The 27,814-nt window shown below is 42.1% G+C and overlaps 1 protein-coding gene across 1 annotated transcript in view; it reads right to left on the bottom strand.

The window, feature by feature from the left end:
- Positions 1-11,249: 11,249 nt before the first annotated feature.
- The window catches only part of kcnip4b (potassium voltage-gated channel interacting protein 4b), a 76,960-nt gene continuing 60,395 nt past the window's right edge, over positions 11,250-27,814 (bottom strand). The window contains exons 7-8 of the mRNA XM_077232391.1: positions 11,788-11,850; positions 11,250-11,711 (exon numbers count right to left, since the gene is read on the bottom strand). Of these exons, the coding sequence (XP_077088506.1) occupies positions 11,664-11,711; positions 11,788-11,850 (111 nt within the window). The 3' untranslated portion in view covers positions 11,250-11,663. The remainder of the gene's footprint in view (positions 11,712-11,787; positions 11,851-27,814) is intronic.

The following is a 27,814-nucleotide window of genomic DNA, read 5'->3' as shown; positions in this document are numbered from 1 at the left end:
ACCACCAGGAGGGTGATTTTTTTTGGTAATTTAAAAAAAAATAGATTAAGAAAGCCACCGCTACTGGTCACATCTATGGTTACAGTAGATTGATTTGTTTAGATCCAGTGAAGTCGTGTCATAGGTGTAATTTGCGGGTGGGACGGATGTGACATATCCCCACCACTTTTACTCAGAATCGATATTGTCCCCCACCACTTTTTGAAACACTGAGGAACGGATGTACCTAATACAAATAAATTAAACATCTCCAGTTAACTAGCAGATCATTAATTTAGTTTGCTATTAAATAAGAGATCTAGCGCTAAAATGTGTTGTTTTTGAACTCAAGCTGAGCGCTCGTTGCCGCTGCTATCAGTTGCATGGATACAGTTGTTCTCTTGTGGCTGGCACAGTCTTCACTCGGACACGCTCTTCAATCTATCGCCGTTGCGGAGACTCTCTATTCGTTCCAGTGAAATCACTAAATAAAATGCACACTAATGTGTCCCTGCTTGATATAGACTGTAACCACTGATGAACATATTCGGTTTGGATGAGAAAAAAAAAAAACTATACTAGTGCGGATTAGAACCCGTAAACTCTGACGCGCTTGGCAAAAGATCTACCACTAGACCATTTAACAACATTTTACATTTAACAATGTATTTATTTACAGGTTTAGCAGAGAGGCTGCACAGTTTGACCAGCGGGCAGCGGCCGCACACCAGGCCACCGGATGGTGTGTTGTTAAGAACTTGCAATGTATAACTATTATCAGACCTCGCAGCCTCTAAACACTACCAGCCCACTGGGAACACTTATTTATCTGTCACATTCTATGGCATGGAACTTGGAGAAGAATCAATATGCTTCTCTTTGAACCACAATCATTTTGGAAATGGCTTTTTGGCACTTCCGTTTGGGAAGAGGCTATCATCTGACACCCCTCCTAGTTGTGGAGGCTGCATCGTTCTGTTTCTTTATATGGATGGAAAGTACAGCAATGAGAATGAACTTTCAACTTCTGTCTCTTACGCCTTTATTTGTCGCCCCTTCAGTTTACACCTGGAGATGATCACGTGGATACATAGTGGGGAAGTGTTAATGCCTTTCCTAATGGTTCGTGAGGAGTATCGGGACAGAGCATAAAAGTGGAATTAGTAGCAGTTAGTGACCCACTCTCTCTGTAAGTCGCTAGAAATGTAGAAATGGTCAACCATCAATCGATAAGGCCTACTGGGTAAGGAACAATTTGAGAGCATTATGGCGCTCCTGTCTCAGTAACCTCTCCGGTTCATACTGGAGGTAGTAGTCAGACGGTTTTACATCAACTAAATCTCTAGGAGATCTATTTATCGGGTACAACGCTTGCCTAGAGGTTCGACGGGAAAGTTTTTCGGTCCTCAGAAAGAGGTTGGGAGTCATGCCTCTGTGAAGAAAGGTGAAATAAAGCATGGGGGTGTAGAGCTGGTGATGCGTTCCACTCCCGATGCTCTCTCTCCAGGTATTGAACTAGGTCATTAGGTATGCTGGCAATTATTTGGCTACAGCCTATGCTGGATAATTTCACAGCACAGTGAATAGACATTTGTTCAGTACGGCAATGTGGGCATTACGTTCCCATAGCGTCAACTCCATGATGCAGTGTTGAGTTCAACTTCAAAAGGGAACATCTCGATTACGTATGTAAGACGGTTCCCTAAGAAGGAGAACAAGATACTGTCATGTTGCCATACTTCCATCATACCTGTACATCTTCCTTCAGACAATATGAAGTTGATGTCGTCTTCACTAGGCACCTCTTTTATACCCTGCCGGAGTGTCCGATGACACCCTACTGCAATAGCCAATCAAGACTGGCTTGAAACACAAGTGCTTCAGAAAGCGGCTCACGTAGAGAGTCACCATAAAGTCAACTCGATGCAGTGTCTCGTTCCTCTTCTCAGGGAAGCCGAGATGTTAGTAAAATATATTTTGAGAGTCCTTTATAATTACAATTTACAATTAATCCCTTATATTATGTGTAAGCTTAAATGTGTAAAATAGTCTATTAGATATATAGTATTATTAGTACTGTTACGTTGTCCAGACATCCTAAACTACAGTAATACAGTTACAGTAATACAGTTTCACTAACTACTTAAATTTCTTTTTATGGGATCTGTTCTTCAAATAATTGCTAGCTTGATGATATGAACAATAAGGAAAGACAATAAGAATTTCAAGAATTTAAGCATTGCTACACTTAACGGAAAATAGCACCAACATAATATTTGGGTTTTCATGCTCTGATCATCTTCAACCTCAGTGCATTAAGGAGAAAATAATCTAAATTTCATCATCATTGCACATTGTGCATGGTAACAACTTTAGAAGACAAACATTGTTTGTGTGTGTGTGTGTGTGTGTGTGTGTGCATGAATGTGTATTGGTGTTTGAAATGTAAAAATGACCATAAATAATAATACAAAACAAATTCTACCTTTTGACTGCTTTTGAAGTCTTGACAGATGCCTTTCTCTTTTTTATGCACATGGAATTTTTATTTGCCCTTTTTTTAGTTTCAAAAATAAGTCTTTACTGTGTGTTGGTTTCCAAAAAAAAGTGTGTCCCTAACACTTTCGAGTATTATAGGCCTGTTTACGGTTGTTGTTGTCGTTGTTGTTGTTGTATTGTGTTATGAAAACATTATTAATTAGAAATTTAATAAAATACGATTTATTATTATCAGAAGTATAAATTATCAGAGGTAATCATAAAAAAAAAATACAACCTCAGAATTAGTTTTGGGCAAAAAAATCGTCTCGGTTACGTATGTAACCCTCGTTCCCTGAGTAGGGAACGGAGACGTTACGTCGGATGATGACGAATGGGGGTTTCGCTTAGAACACCTATCGACTTAGAGTATTACAAAACGAGCCAATGGCGATGAAATGCCATGGGTCTGCGGAATTTGCATAGCGTATCTCCGCCCCACCGCGTGGGTATAAAGGAGGACGCCGGCAACATGCAGGTATGTCTTCGCTGAGGAGCCGAGACTGAACTCAGGCGTCTGCCCAGCGGTACAGCGGAAGTGGCAGGGAGACGTAACGTCTCCGTTCCCTACTCAGGGAACGAGGGTTACATACGTAAGCGAGACGTTCCCTTTCGTAGTCACTCCGAGTTACGTCGGATGACGACGAATGGGGGTCCCCGTGAAATCACGCCACCTTCACAGCTGTCTTCCAGTGCCCTGCGAAAGTCTGATCCCCCTGTCGTGATACTGGCACGGACGAAGGAGTCCTACTTAACACAGGAATACCAAAGTACACTGGGAAGCATATCTCAGAGGAGATATGCCGCAGCATGCCTACCCGTAGGGAGGACTTAAGAAACACATATGGCCGGAGGGCTTCATGTGGTGGAAACGCTGGAGTGACCAGCCCGAGGGGTGGCAACTTTCAACTTCAGGAGTGGCAAGGTGGCTTGCCAAGGGAAAGACACATGCTCAAGGAGGCTTACAGTGGAAATACACATGTGGGGGTTACTCAGGGAGGAACCATGCACACGGAGGCACCTAGCAGACACACAGGCAATAGACACTGGCGCCAGCGTCAACAGTGCTGGAGGAACTCAGGGCTTCAGAGAGGAAGGCTCACCTGAGGAATAATCTCACGTATCCAGTCCGTGGAGTGGAATGGCTAGCAAGCGAAGACACCTGAGCGGGTCCAGTACTAGCTGACTGAAGCGAGTACACGAGAGGACACAGGCTCCACTCGGAGATTATAAAATCTGGCGAGTGTATTGGGTGTCGCCCAGCCTCTAGCTCTACAGATGTCTGCCAGCGAGGCGCCATGCGCTAGAGCCCAAGAGGAAGCCACACTCCGGGTGGAGTGGGCTGTCACACCAAGGGGGAACTGTCGGCCTTGCTGTTGGTAAGCCAAAGCAATGGCGTCCACTATCCAGTGGGACAACCTCTGCTTTGAGAGAGCCTTTCCCTTCAGACTCCACCCATAACAGACAAAGAGCTGGTCTGAGGTCCTGAAACACTGCATCCTGTCTACATAGGCACGGAGAGTGCGTACTGGACAGAGCAGTGCCAAGGATGGGTCTGCCTCCTCCCGGGGCAGCGCTTGCAGGTTCACCTCCTGGTCCCGGAAGGGAGTGGTGGGAACCTTGGGCACATATCCAGGCCGGGGTCTCAGGATCACGTGAGAGTGACCGGGCCCGAATTCCAGTCACGCTTCGTTAACGGAGTATGCGTGCAGGTCCCCTACCCTCTTGATGGAGGCCAATGCAACCAGGAGCGCTGTCTTTATAAACAGGAATTTAAGCTCAACTGATTGCAGAGGCTCAAAGGGAGGCCTCTGTAAGGCATTTAACACCACAGAGAGGTCCCAAGAGGGAAAGAGAGGAGGGCGAGGACGATTCAGTCTCCTAACTCCTCTCAGGAACCTGACGATCAGGTCGTTCTTCCCCCAGAGACTTACCTTCAACTGCTTCGTGATAAGCGGCGAAGCGGCCACATACACGTTCAGGGTGGAGGGAGACAGCCTCGGCGAGAAGAGCACCAGTTGACGAAGAGGTACTACTTCAACGCATAGACATGTCTCGTGGACGATGCTCTAGCGGAAGTGAAGGTAGCCACGCTGGTGGCAGGGTACTCAAACCTGCCTCGTCCCGTCTAAGAGCCAGCCGTGGAGCCTCCAAAGATCGGGACGAGGGTGCCATGCCCCGTCTCTGAGAAAGGAGATCCTCAGAGGGATTGGCCAAGGAGGTGCTGTCGCGAGGAGTATCAGTTCGGAGAACCAGGTCCGGGTGGGCCAGTACGGCGCAGCCAGAATGACCTGCTCCTCGTCCTCCTTGATCTTGCACAAGGTCCGTGCAAGAAGGCTCACTGGGGGAAACGCATATTTGCGAAGGCCCCGCGGCCAGCTGTGCGCCAGTGCATCCGTGCCGAGGGTGCCCTCGGACAGAGAGTAATACAGGGCGCAATGGTATGAGTCGTGGGAGGCAAACAGATCTATCAGTGCGTCCCCGAACTGGTCCCAACCAGCTGAACCGCTGAGGATGGAGTCGCCAATCTCCAGGGAGGGCTGGAACCGTGAAAGCTCGTCGGCTGCACAGTTCAGGACTCCGGGAATAAAATTGGCTCGAAGCGACCTCAGATGCTTCTGACTCCATAAGAGGAGGTGGCGGACGAGTTGCGACATACGGCCCGAGTGTAGACCACCTTAACGGTTGATGTACGCTACTGACGTTATTGTCAGATCGGACTAGTACGTGTTGACCCCTGAGCAACGCTCGGAGGGGTGCAGGGCAAGGCGTACTGCCAGCATCTCGAGGCAATAGACATGCCAAACTGCTCAACACTACATGCGAGAATCACTGAGCTTCAGGAGCAACCTTGCTCAACACCTAAGTGTGAAGAAATTCACTGAACTTCAGGAGCATTTCGCTCAACATGAGAGTGTGACAGCATGTCCATTGCGCATGGCGCCCCAGCCCGTGGAGGCATCTGTTTAGACAACAACATGCCGGGAAGCTCGTTCCAGGGGCACTCAGGCCCGTAGAAAACTGAGGTTCGACCACGGGGTGAGTACTGACGGCAGGTCGGAGTAACTGGTACTCGGAGGGTGCCGGTTGCCATGCCCACCTCGGGACTTGGCCGCGAAGCCAAAGCTGAAGCGGTGTCATATGAAGCAATCTGAGCGGCGGACCGCAGCTGCAGATGCCATATGCCCCAGGAGCCTCTGAAAAAATTTCAGTGGAACCGCACTCTTGTTTAATGGCTGAGTGGAGAAGGCGACCAAGTCCATACCTAGAAAAGAGCTCCTCTGCACGGGGCAAAGTTTTCTCCTTTCCCAGTTGACCCGAATGCCCAGACGAGCTAGGTGCCGGAGCACTGGGTCCCTGTATTCGCAAACCTGGTCTCAGGAGTGAGCTTAAGACAGCCAGTCACCGAGATAGTTCAGGATGCGAACCCCGTGTTCCCATGGAGGAACAACGGCTGCCTCAACAACCTTGTGAAGGCGCGAGGAGACAGGGCTAGCCCGAATGGGAGAACAGCGTACTGATATGCGCGCGCCCTGACAGCAGAACGTAGGTACGATCTGAGTCGAAGGAGAACGGAGACATAAGAGTAGGCGTCCTTCAGGTCGATCGCTGCAAACCAATCCTGTGGCCGCACACATCGAGAAATGCTTTTGGCCAGGAGCATCTTGAACGGCAGCCTGTGAAGGGAGCGGTTCAGATGCGTAGGTCCAGGATTGGCCGTAACCCACCAGACTTCTCCGGGACAATGAGGTAGGGGCTGTAAACCCGGACCTCATCTCGGCAGGAGGGACAGTCTCAAATTGCACCCTTCGCCAGTAGGGAGCAACCTCCGCTCTCATGATAGGGGCATATCCACCGACCAAAGTGGAGCGGACTCCCGTGAAGCAGGGAGGAGACCGTGCGAACTGAATCGCATAGCCGAGCCGATGGTTCGCACGACCCAGCGGAACAGATAGGGAAGCTCTAGTGCAGGCTCCCAACTGTGCCAGCGGAGTGAAGAACCACAGACGTCCCCCCGGTGGTGCAGCGAAGCGGAATGACCAGCCCAGACGAGGACGGCATAGCGGCCCGGTGTGGGGGCACGGTTATAACCGCACCCTGACAGAGGAGGCCAGGGAAGGACCAGCGTTCCACGGGGGCCTGCTCTGGCAGGGGTCTGGCGACAGAGGGGGACAGGGGCGAAACGGTCCGTGGACGGCACGCCGTGTCAACCACCTCTGGGGCAGAGGGGGACGAGGAGAGCACTGCTTGTGGGCGGCGCTCTGTGTCGTCCGAGAACTCTGTATGCTCAGAGAGGAGAGAGTCAGTTCTTTCTGAATAAGGATTCTTCCCCAGCCCTCCACCGGGGAAAGGAGTGGCCCTGCTACCAACTCCTGGAAAGAACTGAGTCTCATCTCTGAGCAGTCCATCTCAAAAGTGCCGCTTAACCCGGCGTTTAGCGGGGTGCAGGGCTGGAGAGGGCTGTGGCATCCCCCTACAGTCTTCCAGAGCCAGGCCCGGGTGAACGGGCGGGGTTGGAACCGTGGGAGGGAGCCTTCGGCGGTGGGCAGACTGAGGGATCTGAGCGGACGGCGGGGCCGTCGGGCAGAATAACCTCAATCTGCTCACGGGCGGTTGAGAACTGTTGGGCAGAAGCACTCAACCACACCGCCGAAGAGGCCGACCTGGGAGATGGGGGTGTCGAGCAGACGGGTCCGCCCGACATCGTGCACATCAGACCGGTCAGCCCCAAAGTGGTGAACATCACCTGACTCCGAGAGCGTACGGCCACTTTCGTCGCTCGGAGAGCAAGGTCAGTGGCGGCGCGCAGCTCTTTGAAGAGCCTCGGGTCAGTCCCGCCCTCCTGCATGTCCATGAGCGTCTGGGTCAGGTAGACCAGCAGAACGGTCATGGGATGCAGTGAGGCAGCTGCCTGTCCTGTGGCACTTTAGGATTTCGCCACAGATTACTGTGACGAAAAGAACTACAGGCTTTGGACGGGTGCTTAGGATTGCGCCGAGAAGCACTCTGAGGACACAGTAGCCTTCAACAGAGCGTTCATCCGGGGGAACCCCAGTGTACCCATGGGCAGCGGCCCCTGAGGGGAGGAAAGGCGGATGAGACCAACGAGAGGACCCGTGATCTCATCATGCACGTCCGGGAGGAAAGATATTGGGGTTTGCCATGGACGCGTCGGCGGCCTCACCCAAAAACCAATCATCCCGGGAAAGCATGGCCGTCATCTCAGGATCAGACTCAGGCAAAGCCGTATGCACACCAGAGGGTGTCAGTTGTGAAGAGTCGTCATTTCCAGAAGAATCAAGCCCACCTAGTGATGCTGATACAGACACAGCATCATCCTCTGTAGCTTCAAATGAAAACACACGGGCCACCCGAGGGTAGACTCGTGGAATCATCAGTTCGCTAGCGGGCACCGTCATTAAAGAGGGGGGGCTGGGGCGTGGACACAGAGTCGGCGCCTTGTTCAAGACCAACACCCTCAGGTCACCCTGTCCAACAGCCGAAGATCGGGTAGTGGATGAGGGGACTCTCACTCTAGCGAGTTCACCAAGTCTCGACCTATATATGACGCGATGATCACGTTCCCAGAGAGAACAGGAGTCATCCACGAGCGCTGTTCAAGCATGATCAAAGCCCAAACACACTAGACAGCGCTCGTGCCCATCAGAGTCCTATACCAGTCCGCTGCAACCAGAAATGCACGGGCGAGCCGTCTTTAAAAAGACGTGCCGCGTGCAAGCTCTTTTATGAGAGGAAAAAAAAACTCAGCGATGTTGAAGCGCACAGGGAGACACACATAAACTGGCAGATCACTGCACAGATCAGCAGGCACTGTGAGCTCGCTGCAGATCGCCGTCACACCACCACCGGAGAGTGAAGCTTGTGTCGTAGAGCAAAGTCAGAGATGATTGTGGAGTGAAGAAATATTCTTGGCTCCGAAGCGAAAACATACCTGCATGTTGCCTTCGTCCTCCTTTATACCCACGCGGTGGGGCGGAGATACGCTATGCAAATTCCGCAGACCCATGGCATTTCATCGCCATTGGCTCGTTTTGTAATACTCGAAGTCGATAGGTGTTCTAAGCGAAACCCCCATTCGTCGTCATCCGATGTAAATCGGAGTGACTACGAAAGGGAACTAGTGTTACTTTAAAAACAATGTGCGTATTTGACGTCAAGAAAAGTGGGTGTCCACTTTAAATGGATGGTTCTAGCTTGACCGTGAAAATAATAGGTATACACAGTCTCTCACAAATTATTGATATTTTGGATTAAAAGTTTAAGGTTCAACATACTTTGAATCTCTACCCAAGTATACCAAGAGTAGGCCTACTTAGAGTTCAGCTGTGGAAAATAAAAAGTTTGATAAAATTACCCTCTGGGGTTCTTCGGAATTTTTTAAATCATGTTTTTTTTAAATCGTAGCTTTATCGGAATGGTACGAAACTTGGTGACTTTTATGGTACTTGGTATATGAACACACAAAAGAATTGGGGACTTGATTTGAAAAGTCTAAGTGGGCGTAAAAAAAATAGTCACACTCGGGACCTTCGGGTCAAAAATGATCGACCATCTACAAATCAGCCACGATGCAGAAAAAAAGCACACAACAGTGAAGGGGTGAATCTCTAAAACATCAAAAGTGCAAAACAGACACATACACTCTCACACACACATACTTATACACACAAAAACACACGCACACACAAATGAACGTGTGTCATTGCAAAAGCTAATTTTGGGAAATTTGTGAAATAAAAGCAATTATTCATCAATGTAAGGAATAAAAAGCACACAGCAATGAAAGCATGAGACTGTAAGCCATCAAGGTTGCAAAATAGACAACACACACACACACACACACACACACACACACACACACACACACACACAGACACCACACACACACACACACACACACTAACACACACTAACACACACAAACACACAAACACACACACACACACACACACACACACACACACACACACGCACACACACACACACACAGGGAAATATGAGACTGGTGAAACTGTAAAAGAGAAATGTGAGATTATGTGAAAAAAAATACAGTTACAGTTAGTTACAAATACAGTTAGTAAGTAAATAATATGTAAATATAGTTAGATAAATATACAAAGTGTTTTAAATATCATCCTAACTATATTTACATATTATGTGTATATTATTTATATATTCAATCAACATTAACTCTTATTCAAAAGGCAACAGCAATTATAAACAAAAAACTAAAATAACAGCAAAAGTATAATAATTGACAAAAAAATAGAGGAATAAAAAAGTGTTTTAAATATCATCCTATTTTCCATTTACTGTTTGATAATTATTATACTTTTGGTGTTATTTTAGTTTTTTGTTCATAATTGCTGTTGCCAATTTTGAATAAGAGTTACTGTTCATTGAATTGTAAAAAAACATAATTTTAATCCAACCAAAAAAACAAAAAACTTGACAGAAATAGTCTTTGTTAATCTCTTATTATATATTAAAATCCACAACCTGAAAAAAATAGGCAAATATGTGCAAAACAGCTAGAATTCAGAAGCCTTTCTATAGAGAGCTTCGTATCCGTCTAGTTGTTACAATATGATATTGCATGATAATTATGTTCACTACTTCCAACAGATGGCACCAATCTGATTTCAAAAAAATATTTCTATAGGCCTAGTCTCTATTTTAACCTGAAATACAGCATTAATTTAAAAAAATATATATATATATATATATATATATATATATATATATATATATATATATATATATATATATATATATATATATATATTATTTATATACATTTTCTATTATATTCAATGGGGACAAATGGATCATAATTATTGCATAAATATGAATTATTATCATAAAATTCTCATAAAACTTGACAAAATAGTCTTTGAGAATCTCTTATTATATATTAAAATCCACAACCTGAAAAAATAGGCAAATATGTGCAAAACAACTAGAATTCAGAAGCCTTTCTACAGAGAGCTGTAAATCCATCTAGTTGTTACAATATGATATTGCATGATAATTATGCTCACTATTTTCACCAGATGGCACTAATCTGAATTTAAAAAAAAAATCTATAAGCCTAGTCTCTAATTTAACCTGAAATACAGCATTAATAAAAAAAAAAAAAAAAAAAAAAATATATATATATATATATATATATATATATATATATATATTCTATTATATTCAGTGGGGAAAAATATATATATATTAATATATTTTATATTTATATATATATTAATAAATATTAATTATTATCATAAAATTCTCAAAAAACTTGACAAAAATAGAATCTCTTATTATATATTAAAATCCACAACCTGAAAAAAATAGGCAAATCTTTTCAAAACAACTAGAATTCACAAGCCTTTCTACAGAGAGCTGTAAATCCATCTAGTTGTTACAATATGATATTGCATGATAATTATGCTCACTACTTCGAACAGATGGCTCCAATCTGCTTTCAACCTTTTTTTTCTATAGGCCTAGTCTCTGATTTAACCTGAAATACAGCATTAATTAAACAATAATAAAAATTATATATATATATATATATATATATACACATTTTATATTATATTCAATAGGAGAAAATTGATCATAATTATTACATAGATATTAAGTATTATCATAGAATTCTCTCAAAACACCAAATAAAAAAATAAAAAATATTATTGAACAAAAATACATTTAATTGATTTTACTGGATTTTTTTATTTTAATTTTATTTTTATTTTAGGGGTCCGGTCACTTATGACTGTGAAGGTCCAATGTGTGACTGGAAAACGAAGAACCCCAGAGGGTTAAACAGCTAGTTAGTGTACCCAAAAATGAGCCATGTCAGTAACAACAGAAGCACATTACAATACTAGAACACAGAGCAGTTGCTGTTCTACCACTAGCATGCACCTTATATTTGCATCACACTTGAGCCCCAAACTTCTACCTAGGTATGTATACATTCAGCAGTCAGTTCACAAAGGTCTGGAGCAGTCCAAAGTTGTCCAGAGCTGTCTAGAGCATTCTAGAACAGCAGCACAGAAAATATGAAATTTCAATTGAGAATTGGATAGTGGAATTGTCCAAGTACTGGTGGAATTCATGACTAACATCTAGACTGAATTGTCAAAAATCTTAAGAGACTGCATGATATTTTCATCCTGCAAAACAAAAGTGGTATTATTATGCATCTGTTAAAAGTAATAAATGTTTCAATAAAGATAAAATGAGCCTTACTTTTTGGCAGCAGTCACTGAATTCATCAATAGTTATTACACCATCCTGGTTTATGTCCATTTTCTAAGGGGAGAAAAAAATGTAAAAGGCAGTCATTCAAATGCAGTTTTCTTTCTTATGTACAGTTGGGAGTAATCTAGTAATGCATATCAAAACGGACTTTTGATAGTGATTCTAATAAATATGTCTGCTGCATATCCAGCCTGATCTCAATAAAAAAGTGAATAATGAACAGATTAACGGAACCGGAAGTTACGATAGTCTTTTCTTCTCTATTTTGACATATATAAGAGTGAAATAATTTCTGAAACAAGAAAAAAATATTTAGGGCAGGACTTTGATTTCATTCTTTGGGAATTGATTGGATCATAGGAACTTAGGTATTGCAAACTAAGTGGAGGCAGATATGAATGCAGTCAGTTTGCAGTAAGTTGTGGAGGATATTCAGAACGTTTGGTGACATCTCGAGACAGATGGCAGCTAGAAAGGCGACACCTGGGCCAGCGCAGATGGCTAATCCTACACAGAGCTGAGCGGAGAGAAGCAGAAGGGAGAGGGCTAGGAAGTGGACTGCTTTTAAAAATAACATATTTGGACTAATTAAGCAGCTCCTTGGATAGAAACACAGTAGGCCCCTAGCCTACTAGCAGGATGAATTTGATCAACACCTTCATAATACTTTTAAAGACCAGAGACCAAGACCCAGGGCAGTCTGAGGTTGTGATAAGACCACCAAAGCCTAATGAGGGATTTTGCCTGAGGGGGGCATTCATAAAAGAAGTTCAGGATGTGCTGAGGAAAGAAAGTACACTGTAAAAAATTTACTGTAAAATTTACAGCAACTTACTGGCAATTTTGGTTTGCCGGTAAGCCTGTAAATTTTACAAGATTACCGTAAATCATAAACTACAATTAACTGTAAAAAATACAGCACACCTGTAAAAGCAGAAAAACAAGAGCAGCTGTGAATTTACAGTTCTTTATTGTATTATTTACAGTATGATTATTTGATAATTTGAGGAAACCGATTATCTTAAATTGGTCAGTTGACATTTCATATTTATACTGTGATTTTATTTCATTTGAGTCCACTAAAAAAATTAAATTAATTTAAATGAGTTAACAAAACATCTATTTAACTCAGTCCTCTTGCAGATAATTGTTAGTTAACAACAGCATACACCTGAATTGACGAACTTAACAAAAAGATCATCAATACATCAGCAACTACAATCACTGCCTTTAAATAAAGCAACACACAGCATAACATCGGTGTTTCTCTGCTCATCCTGAACTGAAGCACAGGCTCTACTCTTCAACACAATGGGTACACACAAAACGCAACAGAAACACTTTAAATCCCATCAGAACATTAAACACTAACAGATCTCCACTATATCATTATGTGCAAAAACACATAAAATCACACTTCATTTCAGCATTTACTCTCCTGAGCAGTCATTCCTATAAATATATATTCACATTTCACATTTATTGTCACATAAATACATGCACAGAAAATAACTTATTTTGTTTAGTAAATTTGACTTAGATTGTATAGTAAACTACTGACTTCCAGCCACAGCCATATATTTAATCAACTGAAAAGAAAAGAAGACAGTACATATCTAAAGATCTCAGCAGGGGAGGAGTAAATAACTCATTACCAGCATCACTTGTCAAGGTCTTTTAGAGAATTAACTGAGGTTTAGATGTTGATGATTTATGGTTTAGTTTGTAGTGACCATGATGGTGATAAGTGTTGGCTTTAGTTGGGCTGTTACCCTTGACATTGCAACATTAGTTTTTTTCTGGCTGCTTTACCTGTGTGTTTATAAGGCACAACAGTTATAGCAATAGAGCCAAGAGAAAAGAAATCTGGCGACTATGGCTGTGTATTGATGATGTCATCAAAAGAGCTTACAGATCGGTAGCACCTCAATTCACCCAGAGTTTAATGTCTTCTCAGTCATATGGTTCTTTCCATATAATTGATTAATATAGCGATTTTCCATAAGGCAATTTAACAGCATTATCATTTGAATGATTTTAAAAACAATATGGCATAGATAGTTTAAAAAAAACATTGCGTTATTAAGTCACACACAGACATCAACAATCAGCGTATGAATCTCAACAATGGTGACACTCAAATGAAACGCTTCATGTTGCAATGCATGCTGGGTATCACCTTAATACAGAACTCCCAGCATGCATTGCAGCATGCATAAATTATGCAGCTGAATTGTCTCATTTTCTTTTCTTCTTACCATGTGCTTTTATTTTTGTTGTTGTTTTTTGATGTGACTTTTTAGTAGCTTGATTTGTGATGTTCAGAGTTGATCTATCTATATTATTGTTAGAAATATCTTTCTCCTTCAGCATACAAAACAATAGTCTATGTATGATTTTTATACTAGGCAGCAAAACTGCCACGTCTGTACATTTTTCCTTTTGTGTTTAAGCTAAACATCTGGTATCCGTTAAGAGAGGACTACTCAGCCCCTCCTTTCTCAATGTTCGTTCCTTTCTATACATTGTGTGTTTGAAAAGCTCCTAGGATCCAAAGGATCCTGTGGAAATCTAACAGGATATTGCCCATATTAAGAAGCTGTTATATAACGTCTATATGATATCTATGATGTAATGTTTGATTTTATTGGTTAGACTTGTATTCTTTTGTTTAAGACTTTCACTATATAAACCCTAGACAAAGGATATTGGGTTGAGCTTCTACTCCAACCAGCGCTGGTTTATTGTATTATCTGTTCATAATAAAGGACCAAGAATTGGGGCACTTTTCGTTTGGACCATTTCATTTCCATTTCTAACAATTTGGGTTGCTCGTCCGGGATTTCTCCAGACAGGTAAGAATTACATTTTTTTTTACAAAAGAAAAGGTTGATTCTTCCTGTCTGCTGAGAAAATTTTACCTATAGTGCCGTGATTTTCACCATATTTGGTGAAATTTGTTTGTTTGTCCGTCGTATATGCGGGACGCCTGTCCGTCGTATATGCGGGACGCCTGTCCGTCGTATATGCGGGACGCCTGTCCGTCGTATATGCGGGACGATTTGTCCGTCGTATATGCGGGACGTTTGTCCGTCGCATAAATAAATGCGGGACGTTTGTCCGTCGTATAAATAAATGCGGGACGTTTGTCCGTCGTATAAATAAATACGGGACGTTATCCTCGTGTTTGTGTTTGAACGCGGGAAGATCGGAAGGAAAACTGATCACTTTCCTCTGTTTGGAAATATAGATTTGACACGAGATATTCGGTTTTTCTCTTGCAAATTATATTTCGATTTACCTTTGGTCTTGGTTATGGATAGATAATACATTATTTTATTTTATTATTATTATTTTTTTATTTTTTATTTATTTTTTTCTCTCTCTCTCTCTCAGTTTTTCTCTTCTCTTATTTCTCTCTTTATTGGCCAATTTACTAACACAATTAATTTTCTACTGCATGTTTTTTATTTTGCTTTCTATTTGGCCATACTTATTTGTTTAAGTTGCATCACGGAGAAATTTTTGTGTTGATAATGGGGAATAAAATTAGTCCACCGTTAAAAGATGAATCTCCGAAAGACTTTATGATTAGAAATAATCAAGCATTTTTTACGGAGCCATATTTGTCAAATTTAGCTGGCTGGTCAACTGGCAAAACACAATTAGATCCGTTTCCCCGTGACGGCTCATTCAAAGACGCGGATTTACGCGCAGCAAAAGATATGATTTTTGGAAATTGGGGCGACCCCGATTGGGATTATTCATACATGAAACAATCTTATAAAATTTGGAAGGACATGCAATGTTATTGGAACAAAGGTCCACAAAGAGTTGACAATACAGGCAATAATATGATTCCACAAACTGAATTGGCTGTGAGAGAGAGTGTAGTTTCTGCCGTCCTTTCTTCTCCGGCCGAGAGAGACAGAAATTCTCTGCTAGGGGAGGGGCTCTCGCAGCCTATGGAGGAAAAAAAAAAAGGCTCTCACAGTCTGTGGAACAGCAAGTTGTCCCGCAGCCTGTTGTAGCAAAAACCCCCCTACCTCCAAAATACGAGTGTATTCCGACTCTTTCTGAACCAACAAAAAATAGATTGTACCCCGATCTGACGACTGCGACTTTGTGTCCTTTTGTTGAAACTTCAGAAGGATTCAAAGTTCATCCGTTGCAAATTTCTGAAGTGATGGCAATTTCTAAGGAATTGCCAGACCCAGCACGGTCGCCACATCAATTTGTTTCGATGCTTAAACGCTTAACGGCGTACAGCCAACTTACTGGTCGTGATTATCGTTTTATTTTGACTAAAACGTTGCCTGCCGACATTACAGAGGAAGAATTAATTGCTGAGGTTGATTTGTTAGACCCAGTGAACGACTCACCACCCGTCCGGGGTATTGTGTTTAAAGATTCGGATCCTGTTGATTTGTCCGACCCCACAAGCGCATTTAGGATCGCTGATTACGGGGACTATAATCCCGACTGGATTTGGGCCAGTCCTGGTAAACTGAAACTATTTTTCAAACAACTGACTGCCTTTTTAGTGAAGTTGTCTTCTGCTAAACAGGACATTTCTCACGCAGCGAACACAAAGCAAAAGGTGGGAGAAAGTCCACTTGCATTTTTTAATCGATTTCGAAATGCTTGGATTCACGAATCTGCGATTCCTATTGATGAGGATAATTGTTTGTTGTTTGTGAACACGTTTTTGAATAACATGCACAACGAGACTGCACAAATGATTCGAATCACTACCACCAACATTAGTAACATTTCTGTTGATGAATTGGGAAGACGCTTGCGTGAACTTTCGTCTGCTGGGGCATTTGACCACTCCAGAGGAAAAGTTCCCGCAATGTTTCAAGTTAGTTCCGCTGTCCAAAATCGCCCGCCACCCAATGACAGAAGGGACATAATGTGTTTTTTCTGTGGGTGTCGCGGACACACGCAACGCTTTTGTAAGAAAAGAGCTGAGAGATTTCAGCGAAATAATGATAAACAGATGTTCAGGCGCTCTGATGGCCCGATGCCAAAACCCCCTCCCTTCATTCCTCCCTCTGAAAGACAGAGACCTGTTTATCCGAACGCATGGCAAAAGCAATGACTGTGCCGAGAAAAGGTGCTGCATTTTTCTGATAACTTTTCACAGATTTCAATGAGTTATGCAAACAAGTCAAATGTTTTGCCCTTTATTGAATTGAATGTTGACCACAAGCCATATGTTTTTTTAATTGACAGCGGCGCCTCCATCTCATCGCTGTCTTCTACTGTGTATGAGGGACCAATTACAGGAAAAAAACTAAATTCTATAGGAATAGACAATGTTCCTGTGGTTTGTAATTTGACACCAACTTTACCAGTTACCTCTAATGATGTACCATCATTATTCAAAATGCATGAGTTTGCAATAATTCCCGATTCTCCATTCTGCTTGTTAGGAAGAGATTTAATGCACAAGATGGGTGTTAAATTGGAATTTGACTCTGACTCTTTGCAACTCATGTTTCCAGCAGCCTTTTCTCTTACGACCGACACAGGAAGTGCTCCCTTCGAGGATGTGTCTGCAACTGAGCTCGGACAGGAAGTTGCTGGGGTAAACCCGAAACTGTGGGCGGCGCATAAGGATGACGTAGGCCTACTCGACATTCAACCTTATGTGGCTAATTTGACAACGAATAGGCCTGTGTTTCAAAAACAATACCCGCTTTCAAAGGAAAAAGAGGAGGGAATTCGACTTCTCATTGATCAGTTTCTGGCTCAAGGCATTCTGGTCCCCACTCATTCACCTTACAACACACCAATTAATCCAATCAGGAAAGCAAATGGTTCTTGGCGCTTAACGCAAGATTTGAGAAAAATTAATGAATTGATAAAACCACTTGCTCCCATTGTGCCAGATGTACAGACTATTATTAATTCTATTCCTTTGGAACATACATTTTTTTCTGTTATTGATTTATGCTCCGCCTTTTTCAGCATTCCTGTTGACCAACGAACACAGCCACTTTTTGCTTTCTGTTTTCAGAATTGCCAATACAGCTGGACTAGATTACCCCAGGGATTTAAGGACTCTCCGGCCGTTTTCTCCGCTGTAGTGCACGCAACGCTGAAGGATGTCAGACTCCCTCCTGACACCTGTCTGCTCCAATACGCTGATGACATTCTCGTCACTGGTGCTTCTGCGGACCTGTGTGCTGCTGCCACTACTATTGTCTGCAACGTTTTAGCAGAGGCTGGTTTCAAGGCATCTAAAGAGAAACTTCAGTGGGTGAAGAGGAAAGTCACTTACCTCGGCCATGAACTGTCACAAGGCCAAGTTCGCCTGTCGGCGGACAGAGTCAAAGCTATCGCTTCGTTCAAGCACCCATCAACACGAAAGCAAATGCAAAGCTTTCTGGGACTGGTCAATTACTGTCGATCATGGGTACCGAACTGTTCCATGTATGACAAAATCCTGCGAGATGCTACGCTGGATGACAAAGAGGACATTACATGGACAAGTGAAATGGACCAAGCGTTCAGACATTTAAAGTCCTCCCTGTTAAGGCCTCCTGCCCTCGGCCTTCCGTCCTATACCGACGATTTTCACCTGTACGTGCACGAAGGTGGGGGCACGGCCGCGGGAATCCTGGCCCAAGAGCATGGGGGTACCTTTCGTCCAGTAGCTTATTTGTCTAAAACTCTTGATCCAGTGGCTCGGGGACTCCCGGCCTGTTTACGTGCAGTGGCTGCTGCAGCGATCATGGTACAGGATGCTGAAAGGGTTGTTTTATCACATCCACTCACAGTTCACACATCACACCAAGTGGGAACAATTATGCGAAATATTTCTACTCAACACATGTCTGCTCAACGCCGTTCTGGCTATGAGGCTATATTATTAGCAACTGATAATTTAACATTTATTGAAAGTAACTTCTGTTATTCATGGCCCTACTGTACATCTGCACAGGTTGTTGACGGATGGTGAATTTGAGAGTGATGACCACGACTGCCTGACCAGACTCCAAACTTCGACTGCCTGCAGGCCAGATGTGTCTACATCTGTCCTGGAGGAGGGAGATAATTGGTATATAGACGGATCCTGTTTCAAGCCAAATGACAATTTATACTTGTGTGGATATGCTATTGTTGAATTACCTGATCGTGTAATTGAGGCATATTCGTTGCCATATAAATCAGCGCAAGTAGCAGAATTAATTGCTCTAACGAGAGCTTGTAAATTGGCAAAAGGTCAGTGCATCAATATATACACTGACTCCAAATATGCGTACGGCGTTGTCCATGATTTTGCTAAATTGTGGGAAGAAAGAAATTTCAAAACCTCCGACGGAAAACCAATTTCCCATCATAACATCGTGGCCGAGCTCATCAGTGCAGCACAGCAACCATCGAAACTTGCTGTTATTAAAGTACCTGGTCATAAAACAGGTGACTCAGATGAGGCTAAGGGAAACAGGTTTGCAGATGAAGTCGCGAAATGGGCTGCTAAAGAAGTAATACTTAGTCCATATGTAAATGAACAGAGCACCGAGGTGCCGATGATGAATTCGTCGCTAATTAATGATTTGGACATTAAAGTACTACAAGCTAACCCTACGCAAGCCGACCTAATTCATTGGGCCGCGAACGAAGTAAAACCAGATCAAGCTGGTATTTTAAGAGACAAGCAGGGTAGAATCGCTCTACCAGCATCCACCGTTGTAATGCTGTGCAGGCATTATCACGGGGTATCACACGTGTCAAAAGAAAAAGTGATCCAAAATTTGAATCAATCATACTGCATAGCAAATGTTCGAAAGAATACTTTGTTGATATTGGATGCTTGCTTGGTGTGTGCACAAACAAACAGACACAAGGCAACTCGCCATGACGCTTTACCGCATCCTGAGCTTCCTTTTCAATATTTACAGATCGATTTTACACATATGCCTCCATGTGGAAATAACAAATATTTGCTCGTGATTGTTGATCGATTTTCGAAGTGGCCAGAAGCTTTTCCGTGTGGTAAAGAAAACGCGCAGACGGTAGTAAAGGTTCTTGCAAAAGAAATTATACCGCGTTTCGGTATTCCAACCGTTATAGCAAGTGATAATGGAACTCCGTTTGCTTCAAAAGTCACACAATTATTAGCCAAAGAACTTAATATTAATTGGCACTTCCATATTCCCTATTCTCCGCAATCCTCAGGGAATGTGGAACGGACCAATAAGACGATAAAAGAACGTCTGAATAAGGCGTGTCTAGATACAGGCAGAAATTGGGTTGATTTGCTGCCTACCGTATTGACGGAAATGAGAATGTCTCCATCGGCAACCACAAAAATGTCTCCATTTGAAATTCTAATGGGTAGACCTTTCCCGACCCCTTGGGTCAGAGGTCGCGCTGGCAATCTCTCCACAGGTGACACGGAGGTGATCATTGCAGATTACGTGGATTCCCTAGTTAGAACGTTGAATGGCATAAATGGTGATGTCTCTCTCTCTCTCCCTCTTCCTTCAGAAAAGCCAACGCACCCGTTTGTTCCAGGACAGCAGGTGCTCATAAAGTGTTTGAAGCCCACGAAACTCGGTGAGCCGAACTACTTAGGACCATCCACTGTTATTGCTGTGACGAGGACAGGTGTTCTGACTGATCTCCAGCCCCAGTGGATCCATGCTAGCCGAGTGAAAGCAGCTCCATCCCAGGGGAACGCATAAGCCTATGCGGAAGCAGTGATCGAAACGAGAACGAGGAAGAGAAGTAGACGAAGAACGAGATTGCTGATTGAGATTAGCAATAATTATAACTGAATCCATTAAGATTCATCATGCTATGAATACTGTTGTATCCTCCCAATATGCTTTGATGAATAGAACTGTTAAGTATTAGTGATTTTGAAGGAAATGTTTGATTGAAGAATATCTCATGTATTATTGTACTAGAATGAGTATGCTGAAAAGTATGTGATACGATAATTCTATTATAATCATCTTATCAAAGTGGCCATTGTTAGAAATATCTTTCTCCTTCAGCATACAAAACAATAGTCTATGTATGATTTTTATACTAGGCAGCAAAACTGCCACGTCTGTACATTTTTCCTTTTGTGTTTAAGCTAAACATCTGGTATCCGTTAAGAGAGGACTACTCAGCCCCTCCTTTCTCAATGTTCGTTCCTTTCTATACATTGTGTGTTTGAAAAGCTCCTAGGATCCAAAGGATCCTGTGGAAATCTAACAGGATATTGCCCATATTAAGAAGCTGTTATATAACGTCTATATGATATCTATGATGTAATGTTTGATTTTATTGGTTAGACTTGTATTCTTTTGTTTAAGACTTTCACTATATAAACCCTAGACAAAGGATATTGGGTTGAGCTTCTACTCCAACCAGCGCTGGTTTATTGTATTATCTGTTCATAATAAAGGACCAAGAATTGGGGCACTTTTCGTTTGGACCATTTCATTTCCATTTCTAACAATTATGTTTGTCACCATAGTTGAGGTTCATATGCTGATTCTTGATACACGTGTGTTCCAGTTGCTTGAAGGGTTTTGTGAATCTTATATATGTCAAACACAACTTACCTGCTATAATCAAAACTGAACATCACCATGCTGTAGAATCACATACTATACCAATCAGTAAGGTGAAATCTATTACAACCTCACTTGCATAATCAGAACAAGTATTCTGATCAAGATCAGCCACTAGAAGTTGACTGATATTAATAGATGTCTATCAACACCTGAACATAATTTTGCTTGACTCTTATTGCCATATCAAATTTTTCTATTAAAAACATGGTTATAGCAGCCAAAGTAAAACTAATGTTCAACTTATCAAGAGTCAAGAGCCCAACTAAAGTAAACACTAATCACGATCATGGTAACTTCAAATGAAATATTTTCAATAAAACATCAACATCTAACCCTCAGCTATTTCTCAGTAAGTCTGATCATGACAGAAATAAAGTGAGTCTGGTTAGTAATAAGTGAAGCTGGTAATGCTGTTTGTGGATTTTTTTTAATCCTCCTCTGCTGAGATCTTCACAGATGTAATGTCTTCTTTTCTCTTCAGTTGATTTCCTCTAAGGCTGTGGCTGAAGTCAGTTGTTTCCTGACAAATCTCACAGTCAAATGTACTAAAAAAAAAGTAAAATTATGTGAATTACTTTATGTGATTTTATGTGTTTTTGCACATAATGATATAGTGGAGATCTGTTAGTGTTTAATCTGTTGGGATTTAAAGTGTTTCTGTTGAAATTTGTGTGTCACCATTGTGTTGAAGAGTAGAGCCTGTGCTTCAGTTCAGGAGGAGCAGAGAAACACTGAGGTTAAGCTGAATGTTGCTTTATTTAAAGGCAGTGACTGTGTATTTGCTGATGCATTAAAGTTATTCAACTCATTTATGTGTGCAGTTGTTGTGTAGTAGGATTTAGTTAAATGTATGTTTCTAGTTAACTCATAAAGTCTTTTTCTTAGTAGACTCAAATGAAATTAGCTCACGGTATAACTATTTAATGGCAAATTTCCTCAAATGAAATGAGTTGTCTCAGGTTTTAATTCAATGCATTATTAATAACAGTAACATACTGTAAATAATGCAGTAAAGAACTCTAAAATCACAGCTGGTCTTGTTTTGCTGTTTTTACAGGTGTGCTGTATTTTTTACAGTATAATTGTAGTTTATGATTTACAGTATTCTTGTAAAATGTACAGGCTTACTGGCAACCAAAATTGCCAGTAAGTTGCTGTAATTTTTACAGCAATTTGTTACAGTGTAAGGTCTAGGTCAGCTCCAGTCCTGGGGCATCATAAAAGGTGTACAAGCAGTGCCATAAGCTGTTACATCGGCTCTGGAATACTTTCAAGGTCATCTGGAGGAGAGAGGTAAAAAAGTACAGCAATGGCAGGTTGCAGAAAGATTGTAAATTCTTAAAGAGGAGAACACTTTAGGACCAGTTTGGAATAAAATATTTGCTTAGTGTTGATGGGAAGATTTTCTTCAGCATTTTAGCTAAGCGAATGGGTGATTTCTTCCTCAAGAATGGATATATTGCCACTTAGAGCACACAGGCATGGTCACAGAGCTACTCAGAGAAGCTAAGGAAAACAGGGGGTACTGTGGTGAGAACTGGCCAACAACTATGGCTCGATACACCACAAGCTGGTAGAGGAAACACTAGTAATAGCCTCATCCTAGACTACTACAGTAACTTTAGCCTGAAAGTCACTTCAGTATCAACAACATCAGAGTGGCATAGATTGGAGGTGGGTATCATTATGGGCTGTACCATCTCAGTGATCCTGTTTGCTCTGGCGATGAACGTTCTGGTGAAATCTGAAGAACCAGAGTGTAGGGCCCGAATCTAAGTCTGGGATTCGCCAACCAATAATTAATGCCTACATGGATGACTTAACAGTGACCACTGAGTCAGTGCCTGGATGCAGATGGGTCCTGAAGGGGCTAGAGAGGCTGATGGGATGGGCCAGAATGTCTTTCAAGTCAGCAAAATCATGATCCTTGGTGTTAAAGAAAGGTAGAGTAGTAAATACGTTCCGGTTCTCTATCTCAGAAGAACCAATCCCTACCCTCTCAGAGAAGCATGTGAAAAGTCTGGGGAAGATCTTTGACAGTAGCCTTGTGGATACAACATCCTTTAACCTGTTAAGCTTCAACCCCACATTTGAAAAATCCCCAGAAATGGCATACTAAAACATACAGTTCATGAACCCTTTGTACTAAAAGCAGAAGTATGATCTCATTTGAAAGCTGACACCTGGCCGTTTATTGTAAATGTAGAATTAATGATTTTCATAATGAAAAAATAGAAATATGAAATATCTTATTTCAGAAATATGAAATATCTTCATAAAAATAATATTGAAGTTGGCATTGTATCAATCTATGAATGCACTGCAGCTAATTCATTCAGCCCCATTTAGTCTCAGTCTCCCCTGCACACATTCACACCTCTCCGGCCTGGTTATGGCTCTAAATATGTTTTTCTTTTGTCTTCATTATAATTACTAACGACTGGTTATTCACACTGTTCACATTTGAAACTCTATCAAATGTTCTTCTTGAAAAAAGAAACATTTCAGTAAGCATTCTTATTTAGAAAAAATCATAAAAATAACAGCTAGGTGGCAGGTGCATCTGAGGGCTATGTAGCAAGTTAGCTTAGCACACCATCAATACATGACAATATTATGAGATTACAACTATGTTTGTTCTCCAAATTTACTTTATAGCGCAAGTCGAGTGTTTTAAATAACCTTCTGTGATCTGATTTGGCTTCAGTTAAAAAATCGGACAGAAAATATATTATTTAATAGTATTCTGCACAATGATAAAGTCTATATCGATTAGCATTACATTATAAATATAATCTATTATTATGAAAATACCTGACATGGCTCGAAGAACACAGGTAAATCAAATATCATTACAATCATGTTTATTGTCTTCAAAACGTCTTTATCTGCATGTTACAGCGATCTCTGGAAGCTTTGTTTTTGTGTCAGGACTTCCTGGGATGTCACATGATTATGGCTCTTCTTCGTGTGTTTCATATATGGACTGCATGTGCACACGGCACCCTCAGGCTGCCAGTAAGGATTGAAAACTCAGTACATCAGAGTATCCAGAGCTAATAATGATTACAACAGCCCATTTGGGTATAAATTCAATAAATATTATTCCTGTCTATATAAATCTGAAGTAAACCAATGAGAATCTATCAATATTTCTCCAAATCTGCACATTTTTGAGCTAAAAGCCCTGAGAGACGTTGTTTTGTCAAGCGCTGTCATGACGACCTCACAGGAGTTTTATTCTGAATGAGAGCGGCTGATGCTCATAATTCATATTAAAGGTATCGACTCATTTTTTGATTACATAACTCCTGACACAAATTAAGACACAACTGTCACTATAAGTTTCCTAGAATACAATAGTGGTCAAATACTGAAACTTGAGTCTTTTATCTTTTTAATGATGTATAGTTTGTCAAGGTAATAACTTAAAATCTGATAGTAACTTTGAACTATTTAAACAAAAAAAAACACTTCAGTGCGCCGGCGCTCTGCCATCGGTTAACAGGTTAAGTAGCATCGCTCTTAATGGAAATACTGTACCTGTGAACTGGGGCTCCCCATTAAATCTATTGAGGAGGACTTCAAGGTCCTGCGTGCAAGGGAGGTGTCACAGCTCAGAGAGTCAAGTGTCTCCAGAGAATAGGTAGCAGTTAAGACCAGCAGGAGGTAAAAAGCAGAGGGGGCAGTGGAGCATGCAGTCTCACGGCTATGCCATGGTGTCTTCGGGGGAGCAGTGGCCAGAGGAAGGCTGGATTAGAATAATTTGCAACCCCACATTATGACCAGGCTCAGGGAAAGGAGCACAGGCAACTGTTCCAGAATGATCTGAGAGCAATTGTTGAGGAGGAGCGGTCCAGCAGAGCAGTGGGAATGAGACAGCAATGTGCCTGGACTAGATGGAAGCAAGCTGTGGAGGGAAAGATCTTGTGGACAGACCTGTGGCAGTTATAGCCACACCGCATAAGGTTCCTAGTCCAGGCAGGCTATGATTTCCTTCCTAGCCTATCCAACCTGCACCACTGGGGCCTGGCTGATACAGCAGCCTGCTCCCTTTGCCAGAAAAAGGGGACACTGGAACATATGCTCAGCTGCTGCCCAATAGTGCAGGGGAATTGCCGGTGCTACTGGCAGCATGATTAAGGGCTCAAGACAGCATCAGAGCTGGAGAGAATCCAAGGACAACATCTCATGCAACAGCAGGGCTTCTCAACAACAGAGCAGGACTGGCAGCTGATAGTAGACTTGGACAGGCAACTCAGGAAACATCAGCATGTCGTGAAGACCACCCATAGATCTGCCATTATTCTAATGTCAGAAGCAATGAAGAACATTGTCATGCCCTCATCAGCGACTGCTACACACAAGCATGGAATGCAAGGTCCTTAGAGGTAGGGTGCAGAGGATCTTCAGGACAGTTCCTCTGTAGTGCTTATACTGAACTACAAAGCTGGGTTGCCTGAGGGTGTTTAATGTTCAGATGCTGTTTCAAGGGGAGGTTCAGGATTTTGATTAAATATTACAGGTGCACATGCATTTTGTGCATGGATAAATAATTTATAATAAACACTAATGTAACTATATATATATAATATTTGTTCAATTTGATTTATGGTGACTTTAATCGTCGCTGTCTCACTGCAGTTTCCAGGTTAAATATCCACAGAGTGGTGCCAAAAATATTATATTTGCCTTTTTCTTTATTATGGCTAACCCTTCACCTTAATTTTAAATTACAATATAATTCCAAAATTAAAGTATTTAAGGCACTCACAGTGCACTGATATATTATATTATGTTAAGACAGTAGATTAGGTCTATGCATGTTATTGTTGTTGCACATGCATCATTGCACTCATGGCTGTTCCTCTTTTTCTTACTCAACTCAAGTAGGTGGCAAGTGGCAGGTGGCAAGTGTGGTGTGCTTGTGGTGCTTTTAACATACATATTTATTATTAACTTTTTAGAAAATGGCCCTAAAATCGGTTTGAGGGCCATTTACATAGTTGCTATGCTCACTCAAATATACTTTTACTTAAAAATCAACTTGGTTATGGGAAGACAATCCTTATGAACACATTTCTCTATCCTTGTTGGTATCCAGCCGAGCGTAATGATAAAGGTGGCGTCAAAAGGCGACGAATGGCGACGAATTTAGCATTTGTATCTGCCTATTATTATCTGGAGATATACATCAATGCCAGAGCTTGATGCGGGAATACAGACCAAGGAATACGATGTCAAGTAGGCCCTCGGCATGTGCAAGGGTTTGCCCTAGACATCCAAACGCCGGGAACAAACTCCTATCCATGAGTGTCGCTGAAGGGATTGGAAACGTGCGTGGAGGTGCCGGGAGAAGTGGTGGAGATCCGGAGCTGGGAGACACGACAGTGATCCGGGAGCACGGTGCGGAGCAGGCTAGGAGATTGGATCCACAGGCCCCCGTGGAGCAGGCAATCTTGGAAGAGATGGAGGGTGTCTACAAAAAGATATCGAATGTGGATTCTTTCATGTCGGCGAGAGGACTACACCTGCTTCATCTCAAAGTCAGAAGCCTTCTCCCGAAAATCACAGAGATCCGACACCTCAGTAAAAACTGAAACGTGGGAATATTTTGTTTCACTGAGACATGGCTGGATGGCTCCATTACGGACACTGAAATTGAATTGGAGAACTATTTGGTAATTAGGAGAGATCGAAACCATGAAGGTGGAGGGCTGTGTATATATGTAAGAGCGGACATTGGTTTTAATCATAGAATGTACTTAAATAGTGACCAGGTTGAATCAGTCTGGTTGAATATTTTGGTACCGAAGAGTGAGTCCATACTAATTTGCGCATGTTACAGACCGCCAAACAGATCAAACACAGATCAAATACAGTTTTATGAACTTTTAGGGGATGTTTGCTCCAATTGCATGGACATGGTGAAATCTGAAGTTATCATGTTGGGGGATTTCAACATTGATTTTCAGAAAAGTGATGTTTCTGGGTATAAATCATTGATGAATTTCTGTCGCTCTTATAGTTTACATCAGCTGATTAATGAACCTACACGTGTGTGCTCTACCACCCAAACCACGATTGACCTTGTCCTAGTGTCAGACAAATCTAGGATAACTGAAAGCGGGTTATAAAATATGGGTTGAGTGACCATTCTATTATTGTCTGTACTAGAAAGATCAAGCAAGCAGTGCTCAACTGTCATACTTTTATAAAACCCCGGTCACTGAAAAAGTATAGCAAAGAAGCGCTGAATTGCTATTTAAATAAAATGAACTGGTCTAAGGTTTTGCTATGTAGTGATGTGGACAGAGCATGGTGCTTATTTAAAAGTATGTTTTACTGTGCGTTCACACCCGACGCAAATAGCGCGTCAAATTCGCGTCTAGTTTGACGCTTGACCACTTTGTGTTAATTCGCGCGACAAG

Source organism: Siphateles boraxobius, unplaced genomic scaffold (assembly GCF_051911475.1).
Source record: "Siphateles boraxobius isolate OS27281-9 unplaced genomic scaffold, OSU_SipBor_1 17, whole genome shotgun sequence".
Taxonomy (NCBI): domain Eukaryota; kingdom Metazoa; phylum Chordata; class Actinopteri; order Cypriniformes; family Leuciscidae; genus Siphateles; species Siphateles boraxobius.
The sequence above is the reverse complement of the archived record's forward strand: the minus strand, read 5'-3'. Positions and strand labels throughout refer to the sequence as shown.